Source organism: Anarhichas minor, unplaced genomic scaffold (genome assembly GCF_050575085.1).
Source record: "Anarhichas minor isolate MPS153535 unplaced genomic scaffold, ASM5057508v1 ptg000062l, whole genome shotgun sequence".
Classification (NCBI taxonomy): domain Eukaryota; kingdom Metazoa; phylum Chordata; class Actinopteri; order Perciformes; family Anarhichadidae; genus Anarhichas; species Anarhichas minor.
Window position 1 is genome coordinate 3,115,174 of NW_027466508.1, and position 18,611 is coordinate 3,133,784.

The following is an 18,611-nucleotide window of genomic DNA, read 5'->3' on the forward strand; positions in this document are numbered from 1 at the left end:
GAGACTGATGTGTCCCCACCCAGCTTACCAAGCGTGCCTTAACAGGAGCTGACAGCGAAAAAAGAAAAGAGTGGAGGATGGAAGGAAGGAAACGAGGAAAGGAGGTTGGAAGGAAGAAGGCCAACGGGGCTGCTATCTGCACACACACAAGGCCTCATTCGGAGCTAGCAGGGAGTCTCAATCCACTGCAGCAGTTTATCGAAGGCAACGTGCCTCCAATTAAAGGGGTCTTCCCACAAGATTTACTCACCACCAGTAATACCTTCCTCCCATCCCACTCTCATTTTGCCTCCTCTGGCAGGCAGCCCCGCTTTTGCTTCTTCCACCCCCTTCTAGAGCTATTTGTTCTCCTGCAGGGGAGGGAGGACCTAATCATGCCGGGATCTCGTAGTACCAAGTCTTTTAACTGCTAGATCAAAGAGTGTGAGTTTGCCTAATGCGGGATTACGCTGAGATACGGGCCCAGGCAGCCTCACCTCACTCCACCCCTCCGCTTCCACCACCACCACCACCACCGCCGGCGGGTAGCTCCATTAGGCTCAACGCATTGCTCATTTTTCCGCAAGAGCTCCCTTGGGCGAAGAGGCAATTATGCAGTAGTGTGGCATAATATTTCATTCTCTTCACATTGCATTACTCTATGGTAGTGCTGGCCACTAACAGCTTCATGTGGCCCAGGAGGAAGGGTGCAGGCTGCTAACAACTTCATATGAGTGGAGGGAGATTGGTGAGGGGAGGCGGAGGCGGAGGCGGAGGAAAAAAAGGAGATGAGGAGAGTTCTCAAGGGCACGAGGCTTCATTAGGAGTCAGGTCTGTTCCACCTGCTTACATGGAGAAAGAAAGGTTTCGCTTGCATCCTAGTTTAGGTCAGGTGATGTTAACTCGATTTATAACATGAGCTCGATTAGATTCATGATTCTTAACATACCTAAAATGTATATAGAGTAAGCCATATTCAGGAAACGGTTTGAAACGTTGACATGTTTGGGGTTTGCTGAAATATTTGGCGCTGCTTTGCTTTATATTTCTCAGTAATGTGATTTTCACAGCCTCTTTGAAATGCTTGAGATAAACCTGACTGCTCTATGAGATTAAATATCTCAAACGGCGGCCAGGCATCCTTCAAGGCAGTGTCCGTCTTAGTCATGATTTTATATTCATGCAGAAAGCAAGGACACATGAAATATCCAACTACAGACAAACCACAGATGTTGAAATTTTCCAAGAAGTGTTTACTGTTGCATGTACTAAGGAGCCTCTGTGCATTGTGCAGAGATTGCACAAGGTGAAATGACATTATACCAGAGTATATCTCGACTTTAAGAAAATGATAATACTACTGAAATGACGGGTGTAAATCAACTATTGATTAAAGAGACCTTATATGTTGAATATGGGACATAGAGGGAACAAAGTGAGAAAGGAAATCGGTGCCGTCTCTGTTCTGACAGAGCAGGTATGTGCAGCCCGGGGGCAAGGCTGTTCAGAACCGTGGTGTGATTTCTGCTGTGCTCAGGGAGGTTACACTGTGTCCTTGTTGCAGGTGCTCAGCCCCCCCAGGCCCCCCTGGCCTCCCCTGATTTCAACACTCTCTTCTGCTTCCCACTACTGTTATCATTCCAGCAACAGCAAACTGTCGCCCTCATTCTCTACATGTACTATACCGCTCGCACATCCCACCCAGCACATCCCTTCAACATGCAGATTGTTGTCTTCCTGATGGTGGCTGGTGGGGGATTTACACTTGAGATGTGAACTCGGTACATGTAGCACCTGTAGCCGTCTCATACCGGCGCCTTGCTAACTGTTGTTAGTGTGCATTGAGGCTACGGTTTGACTGCTATGCTGCCAGCTACCTTATAAAAAACAAACCCAGGTTGTTGAGGCAGTGCAACACTGGGCAACAGTTGAGCAACTTTTCTTTTACCCTTTTTACCCTTGTGTACCGTTTCTTCTACAATGATCAGAAATTGTTTATTACCAGCCATAATAAATGACAGGGTTTACTTGGTTTACAGCTTCTTTCTCATTTAAAGATGGAGGAAAATAGATAAACCTTTTAGTCTGATAGGCAATGTTTTTAGTGCCCTTTAACCTGCTGGCTGTGAATTCAGCCTTATAACAAGAATGCAAGTTGCTGAAACTGTGACCATCTGTCAAATCAGTTAAAATATCACGACACATTCATCACATGCTGTACACGAAATGTGCAAGTCAGGCCTTCCAAACTGTCCTGCTTTAGTGTTTTCTAATTGCATCTACTGTCATAAATCCTCATTTCTCGCATGCGGACGGTGTTCTGCCCCACAGAGCCGTTTTCATCTATAAAGTTTTATCACAGAACCCCAGCATTAACGACCGGTCTTTCTCCTTGTTTGTAGAAATACGATCCGGTGGGCGAGGACCCAAGGAAGGGTCGATGAGGCAGCCGCCCCTGTACGACACGCCGTATGAGCCAGCCGAGAACGGCGGAGACTCTGACCCGGAGCACTCGCGCTGCCCCAGAGAAAGCCGGCTGCCCCAGGATGACGAGCGGCCCCCCGAGGAGTACGACCAGCCCTGGGAGTGGAAGAAAGAGAGGATTTCCAAAGCATTTGCAGGTACGACACCGACATAATATGACGCAAGGAGAAGTAGCTAAAAATCAGGAACATACTGCATAGCATGAAAAGACTTGTGTGGACAAAATACACAACCTCCACGCTTTGCTCTTTCTTGTACAATCAATATTAAAACGTGCTTTCTGTATCCTGATCCAACAACACTTTCAAGTGGCAATCTCAAAGATATTCATTTGAAATATTGCCATAGGAGGGTAACACAATAGTGATTTCGCCTATGGCCCCCTGATGAAAGTATTGCAATATTTGTATATTTGAGTATTACGAACTGGGTGTTTACACACAAAAATACTAAATGCCGACAGTTTTGAATACGTGAAGCTAATGTATCAACAGAAAGACTCCAAACTGCTAAACTCTAAGCACAATTACATTGTTTTGACTTAAATAGAAAATATTAAAACAACCAGGACTGAAATCTTAGGCATTGCCACTTTAACTTAAAAAAAGATATTCTGTTACTTACAGTCAGACAGTGAAAACTAAACCAGTTTAGAAATAACTGCTGTTAAATTGCAAGCTTTTAACTCTGCAACTGTTTCTCTTCTGCTTTACTAACCCTGTGTCTGTCTCTTCCAGCTCTAACACATTTGAATTTGGCTTCTGTCAGGTTGTGAGGGTTGCTGCTGCTTTAAACTCTCTGTTAACGCTTCTGTTTTCCCCTCCTCTGTTAAAGCACCCGCTAAGTTCACTTGCAGGTGTCCAGTCTACTATGTGCTTGTTTTGATCCAAGTGCAGCCTGTTTAAGCTAAAAAAATGATAGATATGCTGCTCAGGGGGGCATGATTGGTTTTCCAGGTGCATGTAGGTGCAGGTAGTCGCTGTGGTTTGAGAGCTTCAGCATGGCTAACTCAGCCATAACATCAATCAGGGCTGTTCCTGGAAAGAATATGGCTTTGGAATATGAATAATGCACCCCGAATTGGAAAGAAATGCCAAGCCCTGTTATCTGATATAATAATAGAAAATCAGCAACCCATGACTCTATTTTTCATCGCCCCTTCTCTCTTTATATTTTGTCTTTTTTATCCTTGAACAGCTCTGCTTTGTTATGACTGCATTAGCTACGAGGGTTCTGTAAGTGGCACTGGATCAGGTCCCCCCGGAGGAAAGGACTGCGCCTCTAAATCCCTCACAGGTACCATTGGAGACGGGGCTGGGGATTGTCTCTTGTCTGTCTGTATATATTCAGCTTACACTTCGGCTTTGATGCCTGAAACATACGGGTTGCCCTGAATCTTGCTATTTGATTGATTACTTGCTTAAATCCTCAGCACACAGGTTAATTGTCCTTTAGAATGAATGTTATAAGCATGTTTTGCAGATCATTAAAGTGTGTAAGATTTGATTAACTCTGCAAATAATGGTCATGTGAGCCCTAAAAATGTATTTTACTAGTTTGTTGAGAAAATGTCATCCACTTCAAATACAAATCACGTTGATTAGAATGACATTATCAGGAAGCCACTAGTGTGATTGCCTAATGCTTGAAGTGGACTTTAAATCAGCCTTTCGGTGTACACATGAATGTATAAGTGCAGTAACACTTCCTGTTGCTGTGGGAATCGATGTTATCTCCTCCACCTCCAAGGGAGGATTAACACTCTGGCTGAACGATTTTGAAAAAATATGTAATTGCAAATTTTTACGACTTGAAATTGCAATTGCGATGTTAGAGGGAATAATTTTTACATAATTATTCTCATTTTCATTGAAAAACATGTAAAAATGATTATGGTAGGATTTCTGCGGGGATCTGTATCAATCAAAGCGTTTATCTGTAGATGTTGATCTGTCGGCCAGGACATCTCTGCAGCGAGACAATATTTAATATAAAATGCTATATTGACGCCTTTAACAAATATTCGGCCTCCTAAAATTTGAAAACTGCAATAGGCTATATTGCGATTTTGACAACATTTTGATTAATTGTGCAGCCTTAATTAAAACTGCAGTTAGAACAATACTGAAAGGCTGTTTTTACTTCCATGGGGGGGGGGGGGGTTCTGCACAAAAACATTAATCTTGCCGAAGTCAACTCCTCAGGATGACTAATTCACCAGTGGATGAACCCTTTCTTTTTTAATTACAGCTGAATGAAAGAAGCCATTATAAATATGCATGGCCCGAAGTCTTCTTGTGGAATACAGTTGGGAAAATAAGTTGCTACGTTTGTGATTAGTTTTTTACACTTGGAAGTGTAAATGTAATCTCGCAGAGCAATATAAAAATGATGGACATTTTCTTCATATTGATCATATTCTAGTTTATCTTCCATACTTTTATTTTCATTTCCATGCATTCCTCTGTTGTATTCCTCTCGTATTTGCTTTGGGAACACTGCATTGCATTTATAGCATTTCAATAAAGCAAAATTGATTAGAAGTAGATGATGCGAGAGAGATTAATCCTTGATGGTGTTTTTCTGTTGAAAGATGAACTTTGTGAGACAGCTGGAGGCAGATCATAAGATTCCGCATGTTAAAATGAAATCACCCTTTAAAGCACAAGTCACATAGTTGCGGTCAATATATGTACCCCTGTAAGGGACAGTCAAGTCAAGGCAGTTTGGGGATATTAATGATTTCTACAACTGCTCTTTTTCTGTGACAGAATGGTGGGAAATGTTTGCGCTTCAATGTCTAAAATCCAAAATCAAACAAATCCAAGGACACTAGAGCACCCACAGTGAACATATTTGTATTCCTGATTCTCAACTCTTAGACTTTTTGTTTGAGTCATTACATCAAAATGACATTCATTTCAATATTCTTTTTTTGTCTCTTATGATAGCGTAATTCAAATTGTGATACTTTTTGACTAATTTCCAGCTGGCCTATGTTTGTAGATGTTAACGTTACATTGATTACTTAGTTGCTTGCGGTCCAGGTGAGCCATAGTGACAGCAGCAGCATGGAGGAGTGTGGAGAAACAGATCAGGTGTTGAGCTGGACTTCGCTGTATGTAATATGTTTGAGTGTGTGTGTGAACTCTCTCATGTGGCATTACGTGGAAGCTCATCAATCTCATTTGTGGAGGAAGAAAAAGACTTGAGGGAGTATTTAGTGCATACCTGCAGGTGATGAGCGTTACCAACCTGCTGTACCTCATTAAAGCTACTACAGGGAACCTTTATTTTGTGTTGATTTTGCCGATCCCTGTTCACGAAAGCAGTAGCGCTCTGAGAACCCCGAGTCCCTTTAGACAACCTCTCATTTTACTGCAGCAGGGTCTGACGGCCTGACAGATGGTTTCATCTGATTTCACACGGAATCCGACCCGAGGGCATCGATGACAAGCATTCAAAATAACTATACAGAAATACACAATCTCCTCGCTGATTGTCTTGTTTACTTATGTTGGTCATATAGAGGCATCAGAATTAAACTGGCAGTTAAAAGTTCCTCACAGCAGCTGGAAAGATAGTTTGATGACTCAGTAATATGATAAATATTTAGATCGACGCAGTTCTGACAGGCAGAGCAGGCTGTATGTATGCATGTGCATAAATATCATATGTCTGTCTATTCTTTTATCATCATTATTTTTCCTTATTTTTTTTGTCACTTCGTTTCTGTTTCCTGTTTACTTCTGTGTATTCTCGGCACTGAGGTCTTGATAGGAGTCACGCTGCTCTGCCTCTGCCAGTGATTAGTTAAATAAGGGATGCTGCATTCTTAATCACTTTCTTCCTCTCCCTCATTATCTTTCTGTCAAGCAGCACTCAGAAGTTTGTGACGGGCGTTATTCACTAACACATCCCTCTTTCAACTCCCCCTTATACAGACAGCGTCCCTCTTTTGATGATGATTAATTTAATTTCCATTGGATGTCAAAGTGTTGAGAGATAAGTCTTTAAGTTGTCTTTCAAAGACGAAAGCTGCAGTCCAAAAAGTCCTTTGATTTATTGTCTTCATTCTGCGTTATGTTTTATTCAGGCAGAAGTAATTCCCCACTATTTGGAAGACATGGAACAAAGAGGAATGACGTGAAATATGTCTTTGGGACGAGGCTTTCGGTGTAGACCGGCCTCGGATCCAGACATGAAGGGGCTTAGAGAGGGTTTCCCACCTTTCAAGGCTTGAGCATGTGTGCCTGCACCCGAGGCTCTGATCTTTGCAATCAGCTTCCCTCCAATATCAAGAAATGATACACTGCTTCAATATTGAAGTTGTCTCCAGACAGCTTAGAGCCTGCTGTCAGATTTCGCCAGGTTACCCTGCTGTTGTCCTGGAGTTCTTAAACAGCTTTATGAACCGTTGGGTGGAAACTGCCAATCTTAACAGCTGTTTCACAATATGTCTGGTCTCTCAAACCAGGGCCATGTGGCTTTGGTGCTATCAGCATTATCTGAACCTTTGTGTAGTTGTTAGTGTTTTTAGTGCAGTTTTGACGCTACCCACCAAGGGTTGAAAACAATGTATGCATATGTACATTTATTGATGATATGTCATTTCATATAAATTATCAAGGAAAATGTAAACGCATTACATAAACCACCTATTTGTGAAGCTACTTCGTGATCTACTGCAGATGTTTTATACAGAGGAAGATAGCACAATATTGTGTTGTTTTACAACAATTTGTGGAGCTTTTATCTCAGTCCAATGCTTGTTAAGTGTTGTAGATAACACGGGTGAAATGGAGAATTGTTAACAAGCTCCATGCAGGTGATGTTGCCGTGTCCCCAGACGTCAGCAATTACGGTAGTATGTAAAAATGTTTTGAGGGCAGTTTCAGGTCAGCCTAACTATAACTCCGTGTGCCGTTAAGTTTCAAGAGAGCAATTTTCCTCAGTGATGTTGCTATAGTTGCTGGAACACTTCGTGGCCGTGGAATATCAATGACTAATGATACATGTTTGCTGTTTGGATTTTTATTTCCCTGCAGCTGCGCGGGAAATGAAAGTGTCTGCGAACAAAGAATTAACAGATCATGGAAAAAGATACACAGCCTTACTAAACCGTGGAGTGGGTGTAAAAAAGAAATAGGAGGGTGGATTAAATAAGTACCAAACAATGCCCACGCCCTCCCACCACGGTGTAACATGGTTCGCTATCTGCATAAAAGACTATTTGTCTTCATTAATGATGGGGGAAGGAGAGCAGACTAATGCTCCATGCTGCAGCCCTTTTTCCTCCGCTGTCCGTACCGCTGCCTGCGTGCTTGCTCGCCTCGTCACAACACTTGCTTTGGTGTTATTATTCACTGTTGGGCTATCTCCTGACAGGTATGCAATGGAATGTAAATTCCCTGCCTTGTTAGAGTGTTAGGGGGGGGTGTACTTGTGGTTTGGTTAATCACTCATCCTCGCTGTCCCCCCTACATGCATACATACACACACACAAACGCACACACACACTCTAGACTGAACCCACACTCGCCACAGCCTCTTTCCTCCCTCCCTCATGGCTGCTGACTTGGTGATGGATGAGACGGGAGGTGAAGAGTGAGAAATACACATTAGAATTTGACCGCATGAAGAAGCCTGCGTGTGAGGCCGAGAGAAAAGTGTGCTCGCATGTCCGCCAGTGTAAGCCCGTATGTTTTGACTCACTCGCACACCCAGACGCGGACATGCCGCCATTGGAAATCTGAGCCTCGTCACAGCAGGACTGGGATTGAGAGCCATTGTCACTTAATCTCCTTGCCCTCTGTTACCTGCTACTAACTCCTTTCACTTGGCCCCCGGCCAGCGGGGTACCATGCATTTAACACGGAAGATAAGAGAAGGCGCTGTCGCTTGCTCCCTCAGGTCTTGGGGAGCTTTATGGTTTTTTAATGAATCTTCGTGGGCTTAACGACCCAGAAACCTGAGGCTCAAGTCTAATGTCCTAAAATAAATAATTGATTCAGTTACAGTCCTGCGCGGGTTATTTGCACCTGGGTTAAAGCCAGCTGTTTTGTGGGTGCCATGGCTCTGTTTCTGTCTGCTTGGCTGGTCTGGTTTCCCCCCCCCCCCCCCCCCCCCACGCTGTCTGTCATTCCTCAGCTCTGTCTCGTCCTCCCGGCCTCGGCAGCAACACCCTGCTGATAACCTTCCTGACAGCGCTCTTTCATGGGCCTCAAATGTGTCCTGCCCTCTTTTCCCTGAGCGCTGCCACAGGTCTTATCTTCACTCACACACATTGGCCACACACAACAGCACTGTAAACCTCTCTCACAAAGTATAGGAGCTTCTACGGGAAGCCCCCGTAGAAGCTCCTGCTGGCCGGGCATCTCTTAACGCATCTCTTCCTTCTCTCTCCTGATAGAAGAACAGGGAAAAGGCCTTGCCGCTTTCATTTTTAATGCCAAAGCAGATCTGCGCTTTGAAAGAGAGCCGGACCGTATAATGTGGCGGATACAGTATGCGGAGAATCACGAGGTGGCATTTCAGTTCCCACGGAGCATTACACAGTTGTTATCTATAATGATTTGGGTGCCGATGGAACAAACGCGTCTTCAGAAGAGGCTGGTTTTGTTTCCAAGCTCTTCTGCTTACAATGTGCGGCATAAACACTGCAATCTTCCAGCTTGTTTTGAATATTCATGCAATTAGTCGACCAAATTAAGCAGAACTAAATTAAATGCCGTTGGTGGAAACAAGCATTGCTGCTGATTTATGGTGCTGCAATGTTTACAGTGATGAAGTGCTATGGGCTAATGAAAAGCCTGGGTAAACAAATACCTGACTTTAAAGATAGATCTGCTCCTGGGAGAACAAAGGGGAGGTAAACACGATAAATAGGGACCCTTGTCCATTGTTCAAGTATTCTCTGGTTCTTTTGATGAACTGTAATCAACATGCAGGCAACAATTAACCAGCCGCAGCGTTTACACCACAGGAGCTTACAGAATGCCCACCTCCAGACCGGTGCTCAACCAGGCGGTGTCCAGTCTGAGTGACATCCTGCCAACATCACGTGTTTCCAAAGCAAGCAGGGCAATGCAACGTACACACACAACGCTGTTTTGAAATGTTCCTATTTAAAGTCTTAACATGGCCACTTTTGTGTGCCTAACTTGTATGCCCTCTGTCGGATTTAGAATTGTTAATAGCCTCAATCCCTATGTCAACACTAGGCCTTGTGTACTAATATGGATTATGCAGATCAGAGGTGGCGTATTGATCCAAATGCAACGATGTAGTTCTCTTTGGCTGTGTTTACATATTCCCTCGGAAATAGTCCTCATGTGTAGGGCTTTCTGTCTTTTGATGACAGAAAAAGAAAACGCAGACACTGCGACAAATAATTACAAAAGCCCGAGCCTAATTGTATTCAATAATCGTAAATTCAGACAGCGACTTTCTGTGTTATGCTACAAAGTCTTTGCGTAAAGTGATTTACAGTGGGCAGGCTTACCACTTTAGATAATGACTAATTAACAAAAAAAAAAAGATTCACATGACTTAGACATCATATTGTTATTTTATTTTCCTCCCTGATATTCACCGTTGGTCTGTAAAACACTTAACCTGGGCCATCCACAGAGCTGATACAAGACGAAATCTGCATCAGCTGTAAGCAGGTTTGTGTGGAGAGCCTTCAGGGTTGATGTGTGAATCAGCTCTAGTGTGCTGCTGTTGCCACCTCAGTCCAGAATTTGAATTTGTCACTGAAGAATGCTACAAGGTGTAAAGATGCACTCATCCATGCAGCAATGGGTGGCACCTAGAGTCAATGATGATTCAAAGCCTTGGGGCCAGCAGGATTTTTAAATACGTTACAAGGTGAAGGAGATTCCAGTCACTCGGAGTTAAAAAAAACAACTAAAAACACTCAGCTATTGAAGCAGCCTGTCTTAATTTTCACACTGCCAAAATGCTATCATTCAGCTGTGCAACCAAGCGCATCTGAGCCACACTCACCAAAGTGGTCTCACAGTGAGGCTGCAGAGTGGAGGCAGCCTTCTGCTCCCCAAACAATTACACGCTAATCTGCAATGTGAAATGAGTATTAGGCTTTTAATCTCATAGGAAGAGAGTCCCCTACATCACCCCAAAGTAGTGGAAGTTACATTATCTCCCAGAGTTTCTGACCTTCCTGTCTCCATTCCCCACCCTCCAGTCCCACTGGTCCACCACCCAACATCACTCCCATCAGGGTAAACCGCAAGCAGCTCCTCCTTCCAGCCACCTCTCTCTCGATTACCCCTCTGGCACCAGGGGGGGGGGGGGGGGGGGGGGCAGCTATTTAATTGCTTGTCGGATTGAATGTTTTCCAGATTCTCCCATACATCCAGCCCGCAGATATTCTTTCTCATTAGCATGTCCTGTACCACCGCCGCTGCAATTCCTTGCAGGATGGAAGACAGACAAGTTCATAACATTATGCTCTTCCTCCCACTGAAAACCAGCCTGTATGCCAGCCAACACAGCACAGTGCCATACTAATGGTTATGTATGCAGCTGCATTGTTTTCCTCTGAGATAAAGTAGCACTTAGTCAACTCTCTTTAGAGGAGTGTTACTCTGAATCAGAATGTGCCTCTAACTCTGACAAAATGATTGCTGTTATTACTACTGTCTTAATAGGAATCTAGTCTTTAATTAGAAGTTATTAACATGTTGTACTGTGGGTAATTCTGTGAGCAGTAAAGGTTCCTATAACCAATGTTGACTAAAACTACAAAAATACAATTTTTGTAGTTAGTTCGTTAGTTTTGTTATATTTTCCCTTTTTCTTAAATCGTATGTACTTTGGTTCCTGTTGGTTTGTGCTTCTCAGGTGTCTCTTTTCGGGCCACACCTGCAGTGTTTGTTCTTTCAGCACCTTTAGCAAGCTGGTTTCACTGTTTCTGATGCTTCTCAACATTGTCTGACATCAGTAGGAACTGAATTAATGAAATCACACTCATTTTAGTCCCTTGTACTTGTACGTCCATCTACTGCGGTAACATCTCCAGCACCATGGAGAGGGATATTAAAATGTTCTTAGTAGCACCGTGAGTTGCCCCACTTGAAGATCTGTGTTTGATCATTCATGTAAAAAAAGAGTTATGGAATTATACATAACATTTTTAACTTCTGGAGGAACGCGACACTACAGGAAGCTACACTTGCCTTGGTTTCTAACACTATCGTTTTCTTGGGTGACGTGAAAAAAACCATATCTTAAGCTATTTGACAAGTGGCCCTTGCTCAGTGACAGATATGCTTTTGCAAGGGTGCTCCATTTACCCTGGTACTACCCAGGCAGGACATAAGGAATACATTATTTAAGGGGCGAAGCCCGGGGAGCATCCACTGCCAGGATGGATGCTCTGCGGTGCATTCCAGTGAAGGATATTGTGTGCAGTGTTGTTTATCTTAATATAGAACCTTATATCTTTTTCTCAAACTCAGCACAAAGACTAACAGCGGAGTGTATGCTGATGTACTGTATCAATGACTATCTGTTGCTGAGCTCAAGGCAGTTTTATACATTATAGCCTTCACATTTGTGGTGCAGCAGTGTATTATTTGGGCCAGCCTCTGAACTAAAGTCTGTCATGCAGCACGTCAGGCATCCATTCTTGTAAAAGTAGGGATTGAGAACTTTGCATTGCCATGTTTCTACTGTATCTCTGGTGAGATTTAGGTTAGTCATTGTGGGTTCCAGTCTGGATTGTTGCGTGAGAGCCAAAGGAGAGGGGAAGAGAGGCCAGAGAGCCCAACTTTCCAGGTAGGGTTGGGGTTTAATAGCGCTTTATAGAATCAGAATCTGTCCTTCCAAATCCCTTATTGAACATTTGTAAGTAACCTTTGACCATTAGTCCGTAGTTCTTTAGAAATCCAGGAATTTTAGATAACCTGGAATCAAATCCAATATGGCACCCGCTATCAGAACCCAACCCTATTTACTGGTAAACTAACTCCACTTCTTTTTCAGTCCTGTTGTTGTATTCCTTTCAGCTACTGCTGATTCTTGGCTCACAGTATAAAACGTATCTCTTCCACAATGCTGGCATCTTCTGCCTTAATCTATCTTTCACTTACCGCTTCTTCCTTTTCTCCTTTTTCCTCCCCGTTTCCTGTCATTACTTACCTTTCCTCACTCCCTTTGTCGTTGTCCATTGATGCCTCTCTTCGCTGTCCTCTCCTTCCCTCCCATCTCTCCTCCGGTGACTTGGTCGACACTTGCAGTAGAGATTAAAGTGATCAAGGACCTACCGTGGCCCCCTCCCGTGGGGCAGCTCAACACCAGCCCTCCCCTGGTGGAGGAGCTGGAGTCTCCCTCCCAGACAGCTCAGCCCTCGCCAGGACAGACGAGCTGTGACCAGCACCACCATGGTGGGTGTTGTCCGGCGTCTTTCCCATCAATTACCCCCCATTTCCACCCGTCAGTCCATTGATCCATCATCCATCCGTCTAATCCCTTCAATGTGGTTATATAAGTATTTGTTTCTCTGTCTGTTTATCTGATTTTATTAAGGAACAGTTTGAGTGGTGAAGAGTGTGCATGTGTTCACTAAACCAGTAGCATTTAAGTCTGATTTGTTGCATATCTGCACTTTTACACACCCGTTTTTGTGGATGCGCTGAAATTTAAGGAGGGAATTTAGAAAAATAACTAACCAAGCACATGGCTGGCTACCAAAGACATACATATCGCTTGCAAAGAATCTCACCAATAATGCTCCTGCTTAAAATGGTTTCATATATGAACTGGAAACAGAACAGGTTTTAAGGATCATTCTTACAAAACATACCAGCAGTTCAGACAGGCTAGGATAATGTGAACATGTCTGCTTACACTTTACTGGTCAGTGATGACTTACTGACATCTGTGTGATATGACTTTAGGTAGCAGCTCAGTAATTACTGCACTTCTCCATCTGGATTACATGTGGCAGCAAATCACTAATTCTTGTGCAGGTTTTAGGGCTGAAGGCTCATTAGTTTTGATTGTGCTAAACTGCCTTCTGCATGCGTAATTGCCATTCGCTGTGACCCCCATTTCCTCTTGTCAACATACTCATAACAGTCCCAGATGTCCCTCTGGCCCGCTGTTCTCTACAACTCATTTGAGTCAATTTCACCTCTTGATCAGAGTCTCTTCACCTCAGGGTTTAGCCTTATTTACCATCTTATCAATCACAATGGACAAGTAATCATCTGTTTTCAACCGATAAAGCCATTAGTTGATTCGTGAAGCCCTTCCACAGACTCGCAATCTTGATTGTTGTAATTACCAGGGGAAAAGAGGGACGTGTAGCAGAACTAATGCCAAGAATGGGATTTCCCCTGGCAAAGTGGGAAGACTTAGAGTGTGAGACCATGTAAGAGGACACCGCTGTGTGCTATAGGCGAGGACAGGGCAAGGAGTTGATTTATATCCATAAATCCATGGGAAAGGTTCTGGTTCCCTCTGTGATGTCAGTGGGTTTAAGATTGGCGTCCAGCTGTAAAGTGATCCTCTCTCTGTCTGAGCCAGTATGACCCCACTCTACATCGTTGGGGTCAGAGGCCATTGTGGCAGACAGAGGGGGGGGGGGGGGGGGGGGGTGATGGCCCCTGTGAATACAGTTACAATGCACTCTCTTGACCTCGGCGTACAGGCGGACCCTCAGTCACACACCAAGACATTAGTCATCCGTTACACACAGGAGTGTTTACGTGCTCTAGATTGGCTCAGCCAGGATAAAGAGCTGAGAGTCTGTATGTGTCTGTAAAGGCGTCTGTGGCTTGCTCTAATATAGACCAAGAATAAACAATATCCATTACAGTTCAGGGGAGTCTGACTTACCCGTCCAACCTCATTATCAAAATTGTAATGCGGCTTGACAGGACAGATATTACATCTACATATAAATGGAAGTCACTTTCCTCTGAGTATAATGAAGAAATTGACCCTTTTTTTGTTCCATGAATTAATTATCCCACACTTTGAAGCATTGGTATCACCTGCTCCTGCCTCTACTCTAAGAAGACTTAAAAAAAAAAACAAATTTAATTTCAAATAGATCCACTAGCTGACACTTTGGAGGGTCATTCCTCTGTCTTGGAAAAGCCTAATGAGAGTTTCATTTTTGGATCTATGTAAAAGAAGAAAGCATATTCCTAGATGGTGGAATCATTAGAGATTAACTTCTGGATTCAGCAACGAGCAGCTCTAAAAAATATATTATTAAAAAGCGTCCAACAAATCATTATTGGAGTTCCTGATGCACATAATTAATATCAACATAAAAGTAAGTTATTTCAAAAGCTGCCAGTTTCTGGGGTATCACCACACCGAGCACTATTTTCAGTGTGCGGTGCATTGTGATGAGATGCAGACCTGTTAATCATTTCACACGTCCTGGCTGGAAAAGTTCATTTTCACATCACAATACGGCAGTCGATGGCACACTTTACCCCTCAGACTAGTCATCCTTTTTGAGAGTACCACCATTAGGAAATGATGATTAATTAAACAGCCTAATTAGAGAGATTTGCTCAGGAATGTGTGCAAGGGAACGGGCATATTCGGGTCATTCATAGGCCTCATGTACATTATTCTAACTACGTTTTTTGGTGTTTTTCTTACTTTATGTTTTGAACACCCTTGAAAAGTTTACCATTCCATTTTATAGTGTTTCCTTATTTAAGAGGCTTTTTTGTGATGTTTGATAGTCACTATAAATATCTCTCTACGTTCTTAAGGCATTATTTTGTCTCGTATTGTGCTGTGCTGTGCTGAATTACATTGCAGCGCTTTGTGTTATGGATTGGTCGGGAGTGTAATCACGGAAATGTCTTTTTGACCTCTGTGTTTATCTGTGTGTCCTCTCCCTCCTCAGCCCCTCTGTGTTTTATTGAGCTCTCTAAAGGAAGCCATGTGTTTGAAGGGGGCAGGTCTTTAAGCCATCAGTCACCATCTGACTGACAGTTCAATCTGATACACAGATTCCATTTGCGGTGCTTTACAAGCAACAATACTGATAACACACACAGATGCCCCTGCACATTTACGTACGTGTCTTTTTGCGTGCATGTGAAGGTGTGCACGTGTGTTTTCACCTTCTCGTCAGGGGTTTTAGTTCCCCTCCTGGGCCAATCCTCTCGTCAATCTCCTGTCCGCCATGTCTCAGACCGTGTGCTCCGGAGAATGAGTTTAGCTAACTCCCATTGACATTCAGCCTTAAAACAGAATTCTACAACTTGAAGCCGTAGTGTTTGTGAGACGCCTGGCAAATCAAAGAAAACATGGATTCATTCACTGTCGAGCAAATCAAATGAAAGCTTTTGTTTTCGTTTGGAGGCTCTCCCTTCAGGGTAATACTAGACGAAATAAATAAATAAAAGACTCGGCTCTGACAGGGAAGGTTGATGGGGTGAGCTCCTCTGACAATAGCCACTCAGCCCTCTATAGGAAGTGGAGGAAAGAAAATGTTGAATCAAGGTCACATAAGGCAGTGATTGTCTTAAATCTGGGAAAGTGTAGGATAGGAATTAGTGGGGGTGCTGGGAGGATTTAAAATGTGAAGAGCTGAGGTCAGGCGGAGAGCTGAGAGGGCTGTAGATCCACTGAAAGATGGACTGTGCGGGGAAACCAAGATAGCAACATTCATCCTTATTTCACTCCACCGTTTCCAGCTTCAAATGTTAAGATCCCTGGAAAAAAACACATTATGTCCAAGTGCATATTTTACCCAATTTGGTTGTGTTTAACAATGTAGTTGCAGGATCAGACATATCTAGAGACTGATCGTGCTGCTTTAGGGTCATCAGAAACAGTGGAGATAACGGATCAAAGCTGCTACTGCTTTTTCTCTATGAGACGAGCAGACATTTCTCCACAGCCAATTTCCCATTATCTTTTTCTTTCCCTGACAAACAAAAACACAGAGACCGAGAGAGACAGGACTGGAGTGTGTGGGATGAAAGGATAAAAAGAAAAGGTGAGGGGAGGGGGGGAGGGAGAAAGAGAGGAAGGGCCGGACATATGCAAACAGGAAGAGAGAAATTGAAAGCGAAGAAGGGAGTGGGAGAGCAATTGACTGCGTCTTCATGTTGTGGTCTGTCAGCGTTGACGGGGATGAGCGGAGCAAACATGCATCTCCCTTGTCCCCTTGGTCAGTTTCCATGGAAACGCTATCTCTCACCCTTACACGTATATACTGTATGTTCATCCTACCTGCACCGTATTCCCCCGGCAGTCAGCATGTGGTTCAAATGGACTGTATGGGAAAAGTAGAGAACTAATGATGTCTTCCATGTGGGACTTATGGGCAACACAGAAACATCATTTGACGGCCTGTAGTTCAAGCATCAGACCCCGAGGAAGAGACGCTACAGCTCACAGTCGTCCACGGGTCTGAGGTTAGAGCCACAATTTGCCCAGCACGTCATCCAACAGTACAATTTGGCTGTCGTTTTAAGACTCGGCCCAAAGCCCTATAATGAACAAAAGTGCAGAGGCCAAGATAACAACGGTAGGCGGAGTCATTTGCAATAATCCTTTACATGAGTTTATGTTTAGGGGACTGCTTCAGTGAGCTGAAGGCCAGCGAGATAAACCTGGAGTTGAGTAGGAGATGAAGGGGAGCACCTGGTGGTCGGAGCTGAAACTGCAGCACCCTGTCTCAATATTCTTACCTGCTGTTGGCTCATATTCCATCACAGGCAGTGGTCGAAGGAGTACGCAGATCCTTTACTGAAGAAGAAGTACTACTACAATAATTTAAAAGTGCTCAGTTTATTGCTTATTCCTTTTATTGCAGTAAAAGGACAATATTATCAGCAAGATGTACTGAAAGTATCAAAAGTAAAAGTACTTGTGTCACAAGATAAATCTGAGGGGTGGTGAGATGACTAATATGTTTTTGTGTGAAATCTGAATCTGAAAAGTAACTGGTAGCCATAGCTGTTATGTTTTGTGGAGTAGAAAGTACAGTATTTCTGTAACGGAAATGTAATGAAGTTCAGGTGTGAAGTACTTCGAGTTGGTGATTTTATTGGTCCAGTCAAAAACAACTCTTTTAATTCTTTTCATCTCTCTCAATGAATGGTGCCGATAGAGAGTTACTGTTACTCCAACACACTGTAAATGGTTGGCTCTGTAGACAGCATGTCAACAATAAAAATCAAAAGAATAATAATGTATTGTTGCATTTACAGTCTCTACAGACTATGTTCTCCTGTTCAGCCCACGAGCTCAATGGAACTTGTTGTCTCGTGTAGCCTAAATTGATTGATGGATACTTTCAGCCCTCCCGCTCAGTCTGGTACAGGAACACTTGGCAAACTTACAAACTGTTAAGTGTAATGGAATCCTCTGACTGGAATACGGAGTCTAGACGGACCCATCTCCATCGACATGTTGTGGAGAACACAGTGCCTGGCTGTCTGTACAGTACCTGCCATGTTCAGTCCAGGTAATTAAACACGGGACGAGACGCAAGACTGGCCATTAGCGAGGCAATGGCTGTGAGTTTCATACTACATTAACTCCTTCCATCAAAGGCTCAGCTATGTGTTGATCTTAAACATTTTAGCTGCCAACAATCTCCAGCTAAAGCTCGTCATATAGTTGTTGATGTTGTTGCTCGAGAAGCGTGTCAGTGGCTCTAAATGGGCCTTTCCAAAGCCAAGGGGGCTACGGTATCAATCATAGTGATGGATGACGGAGGGAAAATGGCTAAAAAAAAACCACATGTAGGTAGAGGCACACCGACGACCACACTGCTGCTCCAACCTCCATAACCCCCCCCCCCCCCCCCCCCCCCCTGACAGATGTGAGAATTCACTTTCATTCGGCCTTGTGGACATTATCCTCTTTTGTTCTCATGTTAGCTTTAGTAAATAGCAGTAAAAGTTCTTTCGTGTCCTGATTGGCTGTGGAGTTGCTCAGTGACCTCCAGCAGTCATGTCGTGAGCACAGGTCACCTCCAGCCCCCACATGCCATCAAACACTTCCCTGTGAAGTTGCCAAGACAGCTTATCATGCCCACCGTTGACCGTGAGAGTTTAGAAAAGCCAGTTTAATGTTTAACCTGCAGTACCTGTGCGTGGGATTGTTTTTGCATGACTTTTCCAAGTGGC

The 18,611-nt window shown here is 43.7% G+C and overlaps 1 protein-coding gene across 3 annotated transcripts in view; it reads left to right on the plus strand.

Moving 5' to 3' along the window:
* Positions 1-18,611, plus strand: part of shf (Src homology 2 domain containing F) — an 82,580-nt gene that overhangs the window by 56,590 nt on the left and 7,379 nt on the right. The window contains exons 4-7 of one of the 3 annotated variants that reach the window (XM_076078043.1): positions 2,382-2,600; positions 3,661-3,717; positions 13,870-13,882; positions 16,866-16,882. In XM_076078043.1, the coding sequence (XP_075934158.1) occupies positions 2,382-2,600; positions 3,661-3,717; positions 13,870-13,882; positions 16,866-16,882 (306 nt within the window). Of the gene's footprint in view, positions 1-2,381; positions 2,601-3,660; positions 3,718-12,728; positions 12,858-13,869; positions 13,883-16,865; positions 16,883-18,611 lie in introns of all 3 variants that reach the window. The other 2 variants (XM_076078042.1, XM_076078044.1) reach the window with 2 other exon arrangements.